Source organism: Mustelus asterias, chromosome 11 (genome assembly GCF_964213995.1).
Source record: "Mustelus asterias chromosome 11, sMusAst1.hap1.1, whole genome shotgun sequence".
Classification (NCBI taxonomy): Eukaryota; Metazoa; Chordata; class Chondrichthyes; order Carcharhiniformes; family Triakidae; genus Mustelus; species Mustelus asterias.
This window is the reverse complement of record NC_135811.1, coordinates 55,614,860-55,631,119: the sequence shown is the minus strand read 5'-3', so window position 1 is coordinate 55,631,119 and position 16,260 is coordinate 55,614,860. Positions and strand designations below refer to the sequence as shown.

General features: G+C 49.7%; 1 protein-coding gene across 1 annotated transcript in view; it reads left to right on the top strand.

Annotated features, from left to right (window-relative positions):
• The window catches only part of ank3b (ankyrin 3b), a 310,337-nt gene that overhangs the window by 263,308 nt on the left and 30,769 nt on the right, over positions 1-16,260 (top strand). Inside the window, exons 25-28 of the mRNA XM_078222927.1 lie at positions 804-888; positions 2,666-10,453; positions 11,101-11,175; positions 12,654-12,785. Of these exons, the coding sequence (XP_078079053.1) occupies positions 804-888; positions 2,666-10,453; positions 11,101-11,175; positions 12,654-12,785 (8,080 nt within the window). The remainder of the gene's footprint in view (positions 1-803; positions 889-2,665; positions 10,454-11,100; positions 11,176-12,653; positions 12,786-16,260) is intronic.

Below are 16,260 nucleotides of genomic sequence, written 5' to 3'. Positions count from 1 at the left end.
CTCCCCGGTAGTCTCAGACGTAACAGCACTGGATCGTCTTGTTTCACTGGGCTGTTAGGTGTGGCTTTGCTTTCCTGGAAGCAGGAACTGGCCCTACCCTGCAGAAATGCAGTTCCATTTGGCCAAATGTGGCATTGCAGTGATGGCAAATCCATGCACTGTGCCATCCTGTCCTTCCCAGGGTAGAAGGAGGCAACAACACAACACCTGAAAGAGGAGATAGCGGCAATGTTACTAAGCTGGAAGCAATTGCTGGGAAAATACGTAGCTTCATTTCCTGGATGTACGTTGTGGACAGTGAGAAGTAGGGGATGATTTGACTGGGGCGGCACAGTGGTTAACGCTGCTGCCTCACAGTGCCACGGACCCAGACTCAATTCCGGCCTAGGTCACTGTGCGGAGTTTGCACATTCTCCCCGTGTCTGCTTGGGTTTCCTCCAGGTGCTCCAGTTTCCTCCGACAGTCCAAAGATGTACAGGTGAGGTTAATTGGCCATGCTAAATCGCCCCGAGTTTGTTGGGGATAAGCAGGGTAAATGTGTGGGGTTACGGGAATAGGGCCTGGGTGGGATTGTGGTCGGTGTGGACTTGATGGGCTGAATGGCCTCCTTCTGTACTGTAGGGATTCTATGATTCGACTCTATGACTGCTAAATCAAGACGTCAAGCAGCAGCGCATTACTTCAGTTGGCTTTTGATGTCGCAAAATTCTGTGTGGAGGAGAGAGGCATTGTTGTAAAGTCTGACCTGTGAGGTGCAAGTTTGGGATAGAAATGACCAAGATGGCTCCACGTCTTTCTTCCAGATCGAGAGAGCGTCAGACCGCCGTCAATCTTTTGCGTCTCTGGCATTACGTAAGCGCTACAGCTACCTCGCTGAACCTGGAATGAGTGAGTTTATTCTCCTTTAAGCTCCATCAATAATGTTGGTATTATTTGACATTTGTTTATGATCTCTTAATTTTAAAATGAAGCACGCGAATAAAGGAAATGTGTTGTAAATTTTACCATCGTTGCCTGTCTGTATGTATAGCTGCAAAGCAAGACCCAACTTTGATTTGCAAACTTCCACTCAAATTACTTTTTCCATTGCATTTCATTTTTTGTGTATATATATTTATTATATATATGATTTGCTGCTCGAATAAAAGTTGATTCCATGCTGATTGCGATGCACGCTTATGTATTACGTGTCTGAAGCTTTTTAGTTTCTTGAGCAGTGACCCCGATAAAAATGAAAGATCATGCTTGCCCGGGGTGAGCCGCTGCTTAATACAAACATACTGAAGCATCCAGGCACCCATCTCAGATTTCAAGGAGCCGTTGACCGTAAGATGTCGCCGGGAACACAAACTATGGTTAGGCTGCTTGTTAGAGAACATGAAAGAAGATTTGCATTTATACCGTGGTCTTTCACAACCTCAGCGTGTTATACCTAGTGAAGGACTTTGGAAGTGTAGTCACTATTGTTAAGTAGACAATGCAGCAGCCAACATAAACACTGCAATATTGTTCGAATAGCAATGAGATAATGACCTGTGGTGTTGGTCGAGAGATGACTGTTGGCCATGACTTGTCCCATCTGTTTGAAATGTTGCCGCAGGTTCTTTCGCACCCACCTTGGTGAGCAGACGCTGCAGCCAGTTCAATGTTGTGCCCACCCGTGCAGCACTCCCTCAGTCCTGCACTGGAGTGTGCGCCTCGATTGTGTTCTCAAACCTCTGGGGTGAGGCTTGAACTCACTACCTCCGGTGAGTGAGCACGGCCACTGAGCCAGGCTGACACCGTGAATTGGCAGTGAAACATTTGGTCAGTTTCAAACTGTTTCTGAGAACCTTGGGCGGAATTTTCCTGTCCTGCCCACCACGGGAATCTTAGCGGGCGGGACACGGACCATGCAAAGGTCTGTTGACCTTGGGGCGGGATTTTCCAGCCTTCAGGCAAACGAACCTGGAAAATCCCGCTCCTTGTTTTGAACAATAGTACATTTTGCATTGTGCTTGTGTCAGGAATAGGTCTGGATGCCGCTTGTCTGATAGATTGACACTGGCACAGGTTGACACATGGTAGACAAAGGTGTTGGCTTCTGTTGGTCCACAGATTCTAATTGGTCTTAACTTTTTTTTTTGGTTTGGCCGTTAATTTGCTTAGCGAGGAAAAAGGGCTTTCAATAGTCACGATAATGGAGCAAAAGCGTTCAATATTTCAAATCTTTCCATTGGTGGGTGTAGATTAACAGCACAGGGTAGCTGAGGAAAGGCAGTGATCAGGGTGAGTGTAGCTTTGAATCTTCTTCTGTAATTCTCACCATCTGTTTCATGTTTTGTGTTTTGTCTCTTCATCCCCAATTCTCGACCCTACTTTTGTCTTTTCACGTTGATTTTGCATTGTTTTGATTTGCTGCTTCCTGGTTTCCTAGTTTGGTAACCTGTCGTAGAGATAAATAGAAACAAATGTGAATGTTCCCCTCTGGATCGCGTTGTTCAATCAATTTTCTCACAACTTATCACTGTACTTTTTAAAAAAAAAACATTTTGTACTTTTTCTTCTAACTGTTTAACCTATTCACTGACCAATTTTTTTTTTCTCTCTGGTCTCTCCGTTTCTTTAATTTTTCTCGTTGATTTTCTTTTGTTTCTGTATTTATTTGGATTCTGAAACGTTTAAGAAATCATTGAAAGAAGTTCAGGAACCACCAGGTCTCTCCCCGCACCGTATTCATACAAGCCGGTCTTTTCGACGAGGCCCTTTCAGTCCTGGGCCGCTGCCCCCATTTCGGTAGCTGGACAAGCAAAATCTGGAATTACGTCTCCGTCGAGTTCAACATCCAACACGCCTACTGCGTCCCCCTTAAAGTCAGTTTGGTCTGTCTCTTCCTCACCCATCAAATCCACCTTAGGAGCTTCCACAACCACCTCAGTAAGATCCATGAGTGATTTGGCCTCTCCAATTAGATCATTTAAGTCCTCACCTTCACCTATAAAAACTGTAGTGACACAGACTCAATATTCCGTTAAATCCGCCTCTGCTTTGAATTCTTCACCAGTGAAAGCATCTGCACTGTCCGAGTCTTCCTCTGCCAAAGGATTGGTGTCTTCATTGTTTTCCTCACGGTTGCCCCCGGCGACAACGGCAGGATTGCTATTGGAGAGATCCTCGATCACCATGACGCCGCCAGCCTCTCCCAAAGCTACGGTTAACATGTACTCCTCCACTCTGCCCTTCAAATCCATCATTACCACCGCGCCCACCGTGCTGACCTCCTCTCTCAAGTCAATGTCAACCTCGGGACCCTCTCCTGTGAAGTCTATCGTTGATGCTGCCCAGGGCCTGCCCCCGGCATCGTTTTCACCTTTTAAATCAGCCGTGTCGTCGAACGGCCAGGCGACGGCCAACGGGACGATATCGCCCATCAAGTACTCCTCCGCAGCGGCGTTTTTCTGCAGCCAAGAAACGGGATCCTCACCTGAGAAAACATCAGCCACTATGCTGGCCACCAAACCCATCTCAACTGTGCACGATATAGTGGAGAAAGGGCACATAGCTCCCAGTACTGTCCCATTTACCCCTCTTAAATCCATAGCGCCTACAACTGCTCCTACTTTCCAAACTATCAGATTACCCTCAGCAGGGTCCTTGTATTCTTCGTTGAGATCTTCATCTGTGACAACCACCTCTGTGACGTCTTCAACTATAACTGTGCCAGTGTATTCTGTTGTCAATGTGTTATCGGAACCACAATTGAAAAGACTCCCCGAGACCACGCCATTAACCAAATCAGCTGCCGCACTGTTATCGCCAATAAAATCCCTGACCACGGAATCACGCACGCAACCGCAGTCCCAATTTACCCGGACGCTATCCCCGCTGAAATCCTCCCTGTTTCTTGCTCCTTCAGCGCTGAAACTGTCTTCCACCTCCTCTCTGTCTTCCAGTCAGGAAATTTTGAAAGATGTGGCTGAGATGAAGGAAGATCTGATGAAGATGACAGCCATCCTCCAAACGGATTCCGCCAGCGAGAAAGCATTCCCGTCGGAAGTGTCCGCCAAAGGAGGGAAGAGCGAAGATGAAAGTGAGGAGCCTTTCAAGCTTGTGGAAAAGGTGAAAGAAGACTTGGTGAAAGTCAGTGAGATTCTACAGAAGGATGGATTAACAGAGAATAAACACGGCATCAAAGGAGCTCAGACCAATGGAGACCTTTCAGGAGAAGGCGAATGGGTCATCTTCGATTATGATGACATTGAGGAAGCGAAGCAGAAGGCCAGTGAGGAGTTTGGCAGTTACGTACACATGAAAGCCAAAAGTGCAGGCGAGAAGGACTTCAGTTTGGCAAGGGTTGTTGACTATTTGACAAATGATCTCGGTATTGATGCATTGGGAAAGATGGGCGACAATAAATACCGCCAAACTGATGTCAGAAAGGAAGGGGAAGAAAAGATGTTCTCCAAACGAACTCATAAGCCAGCAATGCCTTTGCCAGAACATAAACTGAAGATGCCTCCACCAGCCATGCGCCCCTCTGCTTCAGAGAAGGAATTGAGCAAACTTGCCGACGCAATGATGGCGACGGAAGTCATCTTGGAGTCACCCGATGACTTTTCTCAGCATGATCCGGATAAGAGTCCTCTGTCAGACAGTGGCTTTGAGACCAGGAGTGAGAAGACCCCTTCCGCTCCCCAGAGTGCCGAGAGCACTGGGCCTAAGCCGTTGTTCCACGACGTTCCGATACCTCCAGTTATTACAGAAACACGGACCGAGGTGGTCCGCGTCATTCGAAGCTACGAGCCTTCACCGGATGAAGCTCAGGAGTTCAAAACAGACGGACTGTCTCCATCACCAAGTCCAGACATGTTCCCAAAAGCGGAAGAGAAACCAATTGGGTCAATCAAGGACAAGGTGAAAGCTTTCCAAATTAAAATGCAGTCAGACGATGAAGATAGTAAATGCCTGAAGACCAAAGAGGTGCGTGTAAAAGAAGAAACTCACATTACGACGACCACGAGAATGGTCTATCACAGCCCTCCCAGCACAGAGAGCAATGCCAGTGAGAGGATAGAGGAAACGATGTCTGTTCGTGACATTATGAAAGCTTTTCAGTCAGGTCGTGACCCTTCCAAAGAATTGGTCGGACTTTTTGAGCACAAGTCCACTGTTTCTTCAGAGAGCGGCAAGGCTGGCGAGGTGCCATCCATGTTCCTCGATAAAGACTCCAGCTTGAAGCCAAAGGTGGAACGAATTATTGAGTTCCACATCGAAAAAGGGAATAAAGTAGAACCAACCGAGGTCATCGTGAGAGAGACAAAAAAGCACCCCGAGAAAGAGCTCTTTGTTTATCAGAGGGATTTTCTGGGAGAGGGTGAAGGAAGAGAGGCCAAAGCTTTTCCTGAGAAGTTTGATGTGACGTCTCAGGATGAGCAGGCGCAACAAGAGGAAGAGGAGCTCACCGCTGAGGAATCTCTTCCATCCTACATGGAATCATCCAGGGTGAACACTCCCGTTTCCCAGGACGAGGACAGTCGGCCGAGCTCCGCGCAGCTGGTCTCTGACGACTCGTACAAAACGTTGAAGCTTCTCACTCAGCACTCTGTCGAGTACCACGATGATGAGTACTCGGAGCTGAGAGGGGAGTCCTACCGGTTTGCCGAGAAAATGCTTCTCTCTGAAAAGATGGACGTTTCTCACTCCGATACGGAGGAATCAGTCACGGAGCAACCTCAGGTCTTCTGCGCCGACTCACAGATGATCGGCCTTTACAAGCGCAAGAGCGACGCGGAGAAAGAGCTCGCCAAGTTGCACAAAATGATGCCCGAAGGCCTGGTGAAAGGTGCGGGCCAGGATGATCCTTACGAGAAAGTGGCGGTGCTGCACTACCCACCCGAGTCCGGCAGTCCGAAGCACGCCCTGTGGATGCGTTTCACTGAGGACAGTCGCGAGGGCGGCAGGGAGAAGCTGATGTACGAAGACCGGGTGGACAGGACGGTGAAGGAGGCGGAGGAGAAGCTGACCGAAGTGTCGCAGTTCTTCCGCGACAAGACGGAAAAGCTGAACGACGAGCTGCAGTCGCCGGAGAAGAAGCCGCAGCGGAGGGAGCCGCGCTCGGGCCTGAGCTCCGCCAGCAGCAGCCCCGAGAAGCTGCGGCCGGCCGATACCCCGCCGAGTGAGGAGTGGAGCCAGGAGAGGCAGAGTGAGCCCTGCTTTCGCAAGTATTCCGTACGCGCCGAGGAGAAAAGAGCAGCGGCGGTCTCGGCGCGAAGGACTTGCTCCGGTCTTTCAGACGATGCAAAGGACAGAGTGAAGAAGGGTGAGGATCTGTCGCAGCCACCGTTCCTTTGCAAGCAAGCGCGAAGCAGTCCCTCGCACTCCAAACTAGAGCCAGGCGGGTCACAGAAGGGCAGTGAATCCCCGCAGTACGCCCAGCTGCATGACCGAGGGACGCAGGACGATCACGTAGATGGCAAGCTCAAAAAGTTTGTGGGCCCTTACCCTTGTGCTCAAGGTGACAGTGACACCAGAGTGAGCTACTTTGAAAAGGGCCCCCAGGACGGGCAGCAGAGCCTTCCTCTTAAACGTGTGCACGAAAGCAAGCTACCCGTCTACCAGTTCTCTCTGAAGGAAATCAACCAGAAAAAGCTGGAGCAAGCTGCGGAAGGGGCGATCTCCACGGTAAAGGAAGTACACGCCAGCAAGCTGAAAGACCTGAGTGGACTTGGAGGTTTAAACGTCGGTGCAGAGTCCGTGGTGTCAGCGCTTCAGAAGACGGTCGAAGTCGTGCCACATGGACAACTTTCCCAATTTGCGGCCACTCCTCCGAAGCAGCTGATATTTGGTACGAAAGGCGCCCCGCGGTCATCCGAGAAAGATGCAGCAGCGGTGAACAAAGAGGCAGAGTCCCAGATAAAATCAGAGAGGGAGAGGAAGGTCTACAGGACTTGGGAGAACTGCGGGAATTCCCATCATAAATCTCATCGCGACAAGCTTACACACGTACTCGTACACGATAATCTGAAGGAAAACAGCACTGTGCACGTGGAATTTAACACCAATGGGCAGGAGAAAACTGGCCCTCCTGTAATGGAGAAGGAGCTTCTGTCAAATAACCGGCCCTCGGTCAAAGAAATTCAAGAAGCACTGTTGACCTCTCCCTCCAAGAAAATGATTTACACGGAGCTGGTTGGTAGAGATGATGCTGACCACGCTGGCGAGCTGCTCAAGGGAAGAAGTGTGAAGAAGGAGAGTCCGTCACAGATCCCAGTCAGAATATCGGAGGAAAAATCGAAACTAGCTTCAAAAATGCTCGAATGCAATGGCGACCAGGTGAAATCCCACAAGTCAGAGCTTATAACCAGTGTGTCCAACATGACTCTGAGTCGGATCAGGAAAGGAAAGCAGCTCTTTGAGGTGGCAGAGACCAATATTCAGACTAATGGCTCCAAGGACTGTCACCCTAACAGCCGCGGAGATCATATGGACATGGGCAATTGTCGGGAGGAACTGGAGATCTCCCCGGTCAAATCTCCTGACTCTCTGGAGTTTAGCCCTGTCAAAGATGCATCGCTGAGTGAGTTCTTTGACCGGAGTCCAGTTGAGTATTTGGAGAAAGTGGCGCCATTAGCGAGCATTGAAGGATTTAAAGAGATAAAGACTCTGCCTGTGTATGTCAGCATTGTTCAAATGCGCAAACAGGAAACTGCAGCCCCGCACCAAGGAAGTTTGAAAAGAATGATCAGTCAGGAGAGCAAGACAGTACAGGAGACCAGGGGCACCTTTTATACAGTTCGACCGCACAAGCAGCCCTCCTCTCCGCAAGGTAGCCCAGAGGATGACACTTTGGAACAGATATCACTGATAGAAAGTTCTGGCAAAAGCCCTCTGACACCTGAAACGCCCAGTTCAGAGGAAATCAGCTACGAACTTTCTTCCCAGTTGCCAACCATGCACGGAAAACCGAGTCCCATCCCGGAGGTTTCCGAGGAATCGGAAGAGGAGGAGCTGGCCAAAGCGGCCTCCGTTAAAGAGGCGAGCGGGTTCACAGCGAGACCGGGGAAGATGAGTGAAGGAAACGGGAGTGACAAACGACCAAAAGAAAACCGCGTGGCCTACATCGAGTTCCCTCCACCCCCGCCCATCAACACCCTGGACACGGAGGCACCAGTCACGCGGAGGAGCGAATACCGTGCCGCCGCGGAGGACGAGCTAGACATGGTCGAGCTCAACCTGCAGGAAGAGCACGACAAACACTTCTTGACCGAGCCTGTCATCAGGGTCCAGCCGCCCTCCCCAACCCCACCCGGAGCCAACGACAGCGATACCAGCAGTGACGAGTCCATCTTCCAGCCCGCCCCACTGAAGAAGTACACCTTTAAGCTCCATGACGAAAGCCCTGCCGGCTCACCGAGACACAAAGCCAAAGGGCAGCCGGAAAAGACCAACGATCCCCAAGATGACGACGACGAGTTTTCCTTGGATGGTACCTCAGAGAACGATGCCATCCCAAACGGCAACAATGACCAGTCGATCACCGAGTGCTCCATAGCGACAACGGCAGAGTTCTCCCACGACACCGATGCCACTGAAGTCGATTCCCTCGACGGATACGACCTGCAGGATGAAGATGATGGCTTAACTGAAACGGACTCAAAATCCTTGAATCAGGGAATAGAAACCAAGATGGATGTATGGGTGACTGAAGGGATTTTGAAACAGGGCGATCGTTCCTATAGCCAGGGTAAACTTGCAGTAATTGAGGAAGAAGGGAAGGTAGGCGCTGAAGAAGAAGCACCCTTGCAGTCTAAAACTCAGACTTCTGAAAAGAAAGGCGAAGGGCAAACTGATGGTAAACCAGGACCCGAGATCTTCACCTTGGAAGGCAGGCATCCTGACAGAACTCGGTTTAATGATACATATTTTAGTTACAAACTAGAGGAAGAATTTGCAACCCCGTTTAAAACTGTTGCCACCAAAGGCCTTGACTTTGATCCATGGTCTAATGGCCGCGGGGACGATGAAGTCTTTGAAGCTAGGTTGAGAGAGGATGAGCAAAAAGCCTTTGGCTTAGCAGTAGAGGACAGGTCCCAAGCAACAACACCAGATACAACCCCAGCCAGAACCCCAACAGATGAGAGCACTCCAACTAGTGAGCCTAATCCCTTCCCATTTCATGAAGGGAAGATGTTTGAGATGACTCGCAGTGGTGCAATTGACATGAGCAAGAGGGATTTTGTTGAAGAAAGGCTCCAATTTTTCCAAATTGGTGAGCATACTGCTGAAGGGAAGTCAGGGGACAAGGGGGAAAGGGTTAAAAACACACTCGTAGACACAACACTGCCTCAGTCAGGGGACAACACACCTGAGGCGCCAGTAGAGACACCACAAGTTGAGCATGAGAAAGTCCAGGCTAGTGGAGATGGCCTGGAAATCCTACCCACTGACCACCCAACGGAAAAATCCTCATCGGCCATTGCTGCCAAAGTTGATCCTAAATTACGCACGCCAATTAAAATGGGAATTTCCGCTTCTACAATGACGCTGAAGAAAGATATGGGTGCACCCGAAGTGGTGGAAGTTAAAGCTGACACTGTGCTGGTAGATTATCAGGTTGCAGAACATACAGTCTTAGAAATTGAGCCCAGAGCTCCGAGTCAGGAATGTGTCAGACAGAGCGAAAGGGCCGATTTGCCGATAAGTAATTGTAATGAGAAGCTTGATTCCCCAATCCCGGGTACTGACTGCAGTCAGAATAGTAGTCAGCCTAAGGTCAGACCACCAATTGAATCGGCCGTCCAAACTAACGAGAAAAATCCAGCTCCATTGGCAAGCGAAAGAGTAAAACTAGATAAGCAGAACGCAGAACCGGTAAGAAAGCCCAAATCGAGACTTCCGGTTAAAACATCCATGCCTCTTTCATCATCGGTCCCTCAGAAAGAGCAGAAATCAGCAGCAGGCAAGGTGAAACAGCCTAGAAAGAGTGAGTTAAAGGGGAAAATGCAGTCACCCAAGTGTCCTGAGGCCAAATCTAGACCGCCCGTTAAAAATATTGACAAATCTAATTCAACTACGACGGCCAATTGTCAGTGCAGTTTAGGACAGGGCGAGAAAGTAAAGTCAAAGCAGTTCTATTCCAGACTACCAGTTAAGGTAAGGTCGAACACTGCCACCAGTAGACCGGTTAGAGCGGGAAAGGGGCAAGTGAGTGAGGTCTGTAAACATTCGGTTGAATATTTTAAAGGGATTAGCGGTGAGGCGTTTAAACTTGTGGACCAACTTGCCGATGAAGAGCAGAAAGTGCAGTCAGAGATCCCTGGTGATGAAGACAGCCCGTCGAGAAATGCATCCTTATCAGAAGCCGGCCTACCTTCCATTACATCGCGGTCTCCTAGAGATTTGAGACCAGAGGCAGCGCCTTTAAAATCAAAGGTTGAAAAGGTCTACAGTGAGACAAGGAACAGTAAAAGGACTGGTGGGGAGGAAAGCAGTCAGGTTTCTGGGCCTCACGTGGCCCGCATCGCGGAGATCAAGCCTAGTTTGTAAAATTTTCGACTTGTTGATCTTTAGTGCATGATTATTTGTGATTGCCTGTGGCGTGATTTCCCCTTAGCTGCCATGTCGTCATTGTCGTTGTCTGTGCTGTCTCGTACCCTCCCCTTTTTTACTCCAACGTAATCCCAATAGCCTTCACTTAGTTAAGCATGCCAACCAACTCTTAGCGGAGAAATGTGAGGCAATGTCCACTCTGCAGCCCTACGATTTATATGTAAGTCAGACAAGTAAGGTGCAACACTGGTGCCTCAAGAACTTTCATTTAAAAAAAAGAGACATATAATTTGTTCATCACCTCTAGTTACACGGCATTAACTAAATTCTTGGGTGTTTTCAGCATGTTTAGATCCATTATCAACATTGCACCGTGATGTTATATAATCTTGTACATTTAGTGTTTCTGAATCCAGACTTTACCTGAGATCCGTGATAGGAATTACATTTGTGTAGATCACTAGGGGACACTCACGTAGTACATAATAGGGGCACGAGTAGCTTTATGACCAAGATTTAGATGTTATGTGTGTGACGTGGAATGATGGCCTAATGCAATATTTGAAACCACAGGTCCCCAGAGCCCATGTGAGAGGACAGATATAAGGACAGCCATAGTAGCAGATCATCTGGGATTGAGCTGGACAGGTAAGACGCAGTTCCATTATCTTTTTATATCCTAGAAAAATAAAAAGCATCTCTTGACTTGTTGGGTCCTGAAGTACATGTGGAACCATTATAATAGATACATGGAAGTTCAGCTGCTATTTGGAGTGGTTGCAGGTGGCTATTTTGCTATAAAACGTTAGTGATCCTTGACATTATAAACAGAGACATGGCGTACAAATGAAATAAATTACCGTTAACCTTTATAAAGAAATTGGATAGGTCTCAGCTGGAATACTGTATTCCGTTCTGGGCACTGCATATTAGGCTAAGCTCTTTGTGATAGTCTACTGAATTCCTGGAATGGCAATAGTGATGCAGGGCTTCAGTCATGTGGCAAGACTAGAAAAATGTGCATTAAACTGAAAGCAAATTGCTGCGGATGCTGGAATCTGAAACACAAACAAAAAATGCTGGAAAATCCCAGCAGGTCCGACAACATCTGTGCAGGAAGAACAGAGCTAATGTTTCAAATCTGGGTGACTCTTTGTCAGAGCCCTGGCAGAGGCCCAGAAATTTGTCAGCCCGGCTAGCATTCAATTATTGTGTTATTTTTCTAATTACTCAGCTTTAAGGCATGTTCTGATTTTGAAACAAAGGATCTTTGCAGAAGAGGTTTACAAGAATGGTTCCAGGGATGAGAATCTCCAGTTATGAAGATAGATTGGAGGAGTCCTTGGAAGAGAAGAAGGCTAAGAGGGGATTTGATAGAATTGTTCAAAGAGCTGTGTCCTTCTTTAGATAGCACTTCAAACAAAACAGCATTCTATCATGGGCAAAGTCATCTGTTGCCACTTACGTCCAATATTACACCACTGTTTCCCTAACATCTTCAGTAGCTTTAGTGAGAGAGAGATGTCTGGTCAGAGTCGGAATTACAGAATTGTTCTGGTGCAGAAGGAGGCCATTCAGCCCATCGTATCTGTACTGGCTCTCCGAATGAGCATTATGACTTAGTGCCATTCCCCTGCCTTTACCCAGTAATCCAGCATGTTGTTTCCATACAAATAATCGTCCAATGCAGATTGAACCTGCCTCCACCATAATTCCAGGCAGTGTATTCCAGACCTGAAGCATTCGTTGTGTGAAAAAGTTTTCTCCCGCATCACATTTGCTTCTTTTGCAAATCTGTGCCCTCTCGTTCGTGATTCTTTTACGAGCGGGAACAGTTTCTCCCCATCTCCTCTGTCCAGCTCCTCATAGAGCCTCCATGTGGTGGGGGTGTAACAGGTTCCCTCACAATGATGGAGCAGAGTGGGGATAGGAATTCACGGAAAACTGGAGTGAGAGCAATGCTGGACTTGGGCTAGTGTTTTTCTTTCCTTTGTGTTTGCTTTTAATATAAGCAGAGTCATCATCCCTTCCTCACTGTAACTCGACATTTGACTTGCAGACAATGGCTGCGTTACAAGATGGAACACGAGAAAGTCACTTTCTTTTTGCAATTATTGTTCTTCCAGAACTGGCGAGGGAATTGAACTTTTCCGTTGACGATATCAATCAGATCCGGGTTGAAAATCCAAACTCTCTAACAACTCAGAGCTTTATATTGTTAAAGAAATGGGTCCTTCGAGACGGGAAGGATGCTACAAGTAAGTTAAAAGGAAATGGAAGTAACGTGTGTGTATATGTGATAAAAATCCTATACACAATTTTAAATTCTCAGCAGTTATCCAATTACCTTTCAAAAATTACAATTGAGGATGGCAGAAGCAGTCTATCAGACAATGCATGTTTTCAACCGGTGTGCCAAGGCTCACTGGTGTGCTGTGAGAACTCTTCCCAAGTGTGCCGTGAGATTTTGTCCTAGGTCCTAGCAGTGCCTCACGTTTATCCAATCAACTCTTCTCAACATTTGTAAAATGTGCCAATAAGAAAAAATGTTGGAAAAAGTACCCTCTCTATGATTGGTCTGTTGACTGGAATGACACGAGTGAGCTCAATGGGTTATGTGTCGCATCCCTGAGATCAAACATCGGGACAAGATCTCATTACACTGTCTCTAGCCCCGTCCATAAATGAAAAATCTGTGTGGGTTTCCTCCGGGTGCTCCGGTTTCCTCTGAAAGACCTGCTGGTTAGGTGCATTGGCCGTGCTAAATTCTCCCTCAGTGTACCCGAACAGCTGTCAGAGTGTGGCGACTAGGGGATTTTCACAGTAACTTCATTGCAGTGTTAATATAAGCCTACTAATAAATAAAATAAAAATAAACTTCTCCAAATCTGAGGACTGGAATACTATGGTCAAAACCTTGGGTGGCTTTGTAATTTTGGCACTGTTCATGTTGTATGTTCATCATAGAATCACCATAGAATCCCTACAGTGCAGAGGGAGGCCATTCGGCCCATCGAGTCTGCGCTGACCACAATCCCACCCAGGCCCCATTCCCGTAACCCCACATATTTATCCTGCTAATCCCCTGACACTAAGGGGCAATTCAGCGTGGCCAATCAATCTAACTCGCACATCTTTGGACTGAGAGAGGAAACTGGAGCACCCGGAGGAAACCCACGCAGACACGGGGAGAATGTGCATACTCTGCACAGACAGTGACCTGAGACCGGAATTGAACCCAGATCCCTGGCGATGTGAGGCAGCAGTGCTAACCACTGTGTTACTGTGCCGCCCTAAAATGCAGTTTTCTGGAGATTCCAGGGGTTGAACTGGGACCTCATACATGCGCTGTACCACTGTGTCTACATCCCCAAACCCTGTTGGGGAGGTATTTCCTTCATATCAGCCTACGGCTTCTAAACAGCATCGCGACAATACCCTGTACCTGGAGAATGGAGGGCCCCCGACAAGGAACAGCCCAACGTGCATAATTATCAAATATGATCCGCTTTCCTTGTCTGTAGGGTGCACATCATTTTGGAAATGGCCTCTTACTCTGTACAGTGAATAGGTTTTAATGTCTAAATAATAAATAAATGAATATTAATCAAATAAACCACATTTGTTATTTTTAACAATCTGATTCCCAATCTCATCACTTGGATATGGAAATATTCAGGCAAAAAAACCGTCTGCCCATGGACAACCGTCCAATAATTTTACTCTGCATTCTTGTTAGACTCAGGTTAATTCATTTATTTAAAATAAGACAGATTATCGACTATATTTCTTTGCTTGTTAATTTGGACTGGGAAAATAAGGACATTTCAAACCATTAAAGAAACACAGCCCATCTCAACTCCAGTGTGTGTATTTGGACAGAGATATTTGAAGATCTCTAAGTGCTCACTGCCAGCTCTTTCTATGCAATTCAGTTTTTATTATTTCGGATTGACTGGATCGATATAGAATGTGAATTGTGACTTTTCCCTCGTATCTTTCACCCTCTTATATTCCCTCTTTGTGTCATCAGGGTGAATATTTTTACCCACCGGCCCCTAAAGCACTTGTTACACTGAAGAATCCAAACTTGACATGGTGTTCATTCTGCATTTCATTGTCTGATGATCTTTTGCTGAATTTTAATGATTCAAATTATGTCAAAGGATGGCAGATTTCCCAAGAGATTAACTCTGAGCACTGGTCATTGAGTGTAAAATCACCGTCAGGAAGTTTGTATCTTTCCCAAGTATTCAGCGGGTTTCTGGTGAAGGGATTGGGTTTTGTTGTTTGTTTACTCACAGAAATTCGAAACCCAAATCTCCAAAACACAATGACTCCCACATAAGCTGCTGACTGGAGGGAGTGATTCCAGCATCACTGCCTTCACCTCCAGGAACTTGGCTCATACATCAGAGACATGTCTGCCTGTGTTAGCTACCTCCAGATTTACCCTCAAACTCCCTTCAACAGTCCCCATAATCCATCCCCTGCCCCCCCCCACCCCGCTGATATCCTCTGAGCCTGCACCCCTCCCTCAACGTACTCTCTCCCCCTGCCCCCTCTTCCCCCTCTCCCTCTGCTCTCCCTCCGCTCCCTCTCTCCCTCCGCTCCCTCTCCCCCCCGCTCCCTCTCTCCCCCCCGCTCCCTCTCTCCCCCCCGCTCCCTCTCTCCCCCCCGCTCCCTCTCTCCCCCCCGCTCCCTCTCTCCCCCCCGCTCCCTCTCTCCCCCCCGCTCCCTCTCTCCCCCCCGCTCCCTCTCTCCCCCCCGCTCCCTCTCTCCCCCCCGCTCCCTCTCTCCCCCCCGCTCCCTCTCTCCCCCCCGCTCCCTCTCTCCCCCCCGCTCCCTCTCTCCCCCCCGCTCCCTCTCTCCCCCCCGCTCCCTCTCTCCCCCCCGCTCCCTCTCTCCCCCCCGCTCCCTCTCTCCCCCCCGCTCCCTCTCTCCCCCCCGCTCCCTCTCTCCCCCCCCCCGCTCCCTCTCTCCCCCCCGCCCTCTCTCCCCCCCGCTCCCTCTCTCCCCCCCGCTCCCTCTCTCCCCCCCGCTCCCTCTCTCCCCCCCGCTCCCTCTCTCCCCCCCGCTCCCTCTCTCCCCCCCGCTCCCTCTCTCCCCCCCGCTCCCTCTCTCCCCCCCGCTCCCTCTCTCCCCCCCGCTCCCTCTCTCCCCCCCGCTCCCTCTCTCCCACCCCGCTCCCTCTCTCCCCCCCCCCCGCTCCCTCTCTCCCCCCCCCGCTCCCTCTCTCCCCCCCCCGCTCCCTCTCTCCCCCCCCCCGCTCCCTCTCTCCCCCCCCCCCCCCGCTCCCTCTCTCCCCCCCCCCCCGCTCCCTCTCTCCCCCCCCCGCTCCCTCTCTCCCCCCCCGCTCCCTCTCTTCCCCCCCCCCGCTCCCTCTCCCCCCCCCCCCGCTCCCTCTCCCCCCCCCCCGCTCCCTCTCTCCCCCCCCCCGCTCCCTCTCTCCCCCCCCCCGCTCCCTCTCTCCCCCCCCCCCCCCCGCTCCCTCTCTCCCCCCCCCCCGCTCCCTCTCTCCCCCCCCCCCCCAGCTCCCTCTCTCCCCCCCGCTCCCTCTCTCCCCCCCGCTCCCTCTTTCCCCCCCGCTCCCTCTCTCCCCCCCCTGCTCCCTCTCTCCCCCCCCCCCCGCTCCCTCTCTCCCCCCCCCGCTCCCTCTCTCCCCCCCCCGCTCCCTCTCTCCCCCCCCGCTCCCTCTCTCCCCCCCCCGCTCCCTCTCTTCCCCCCCGCTCC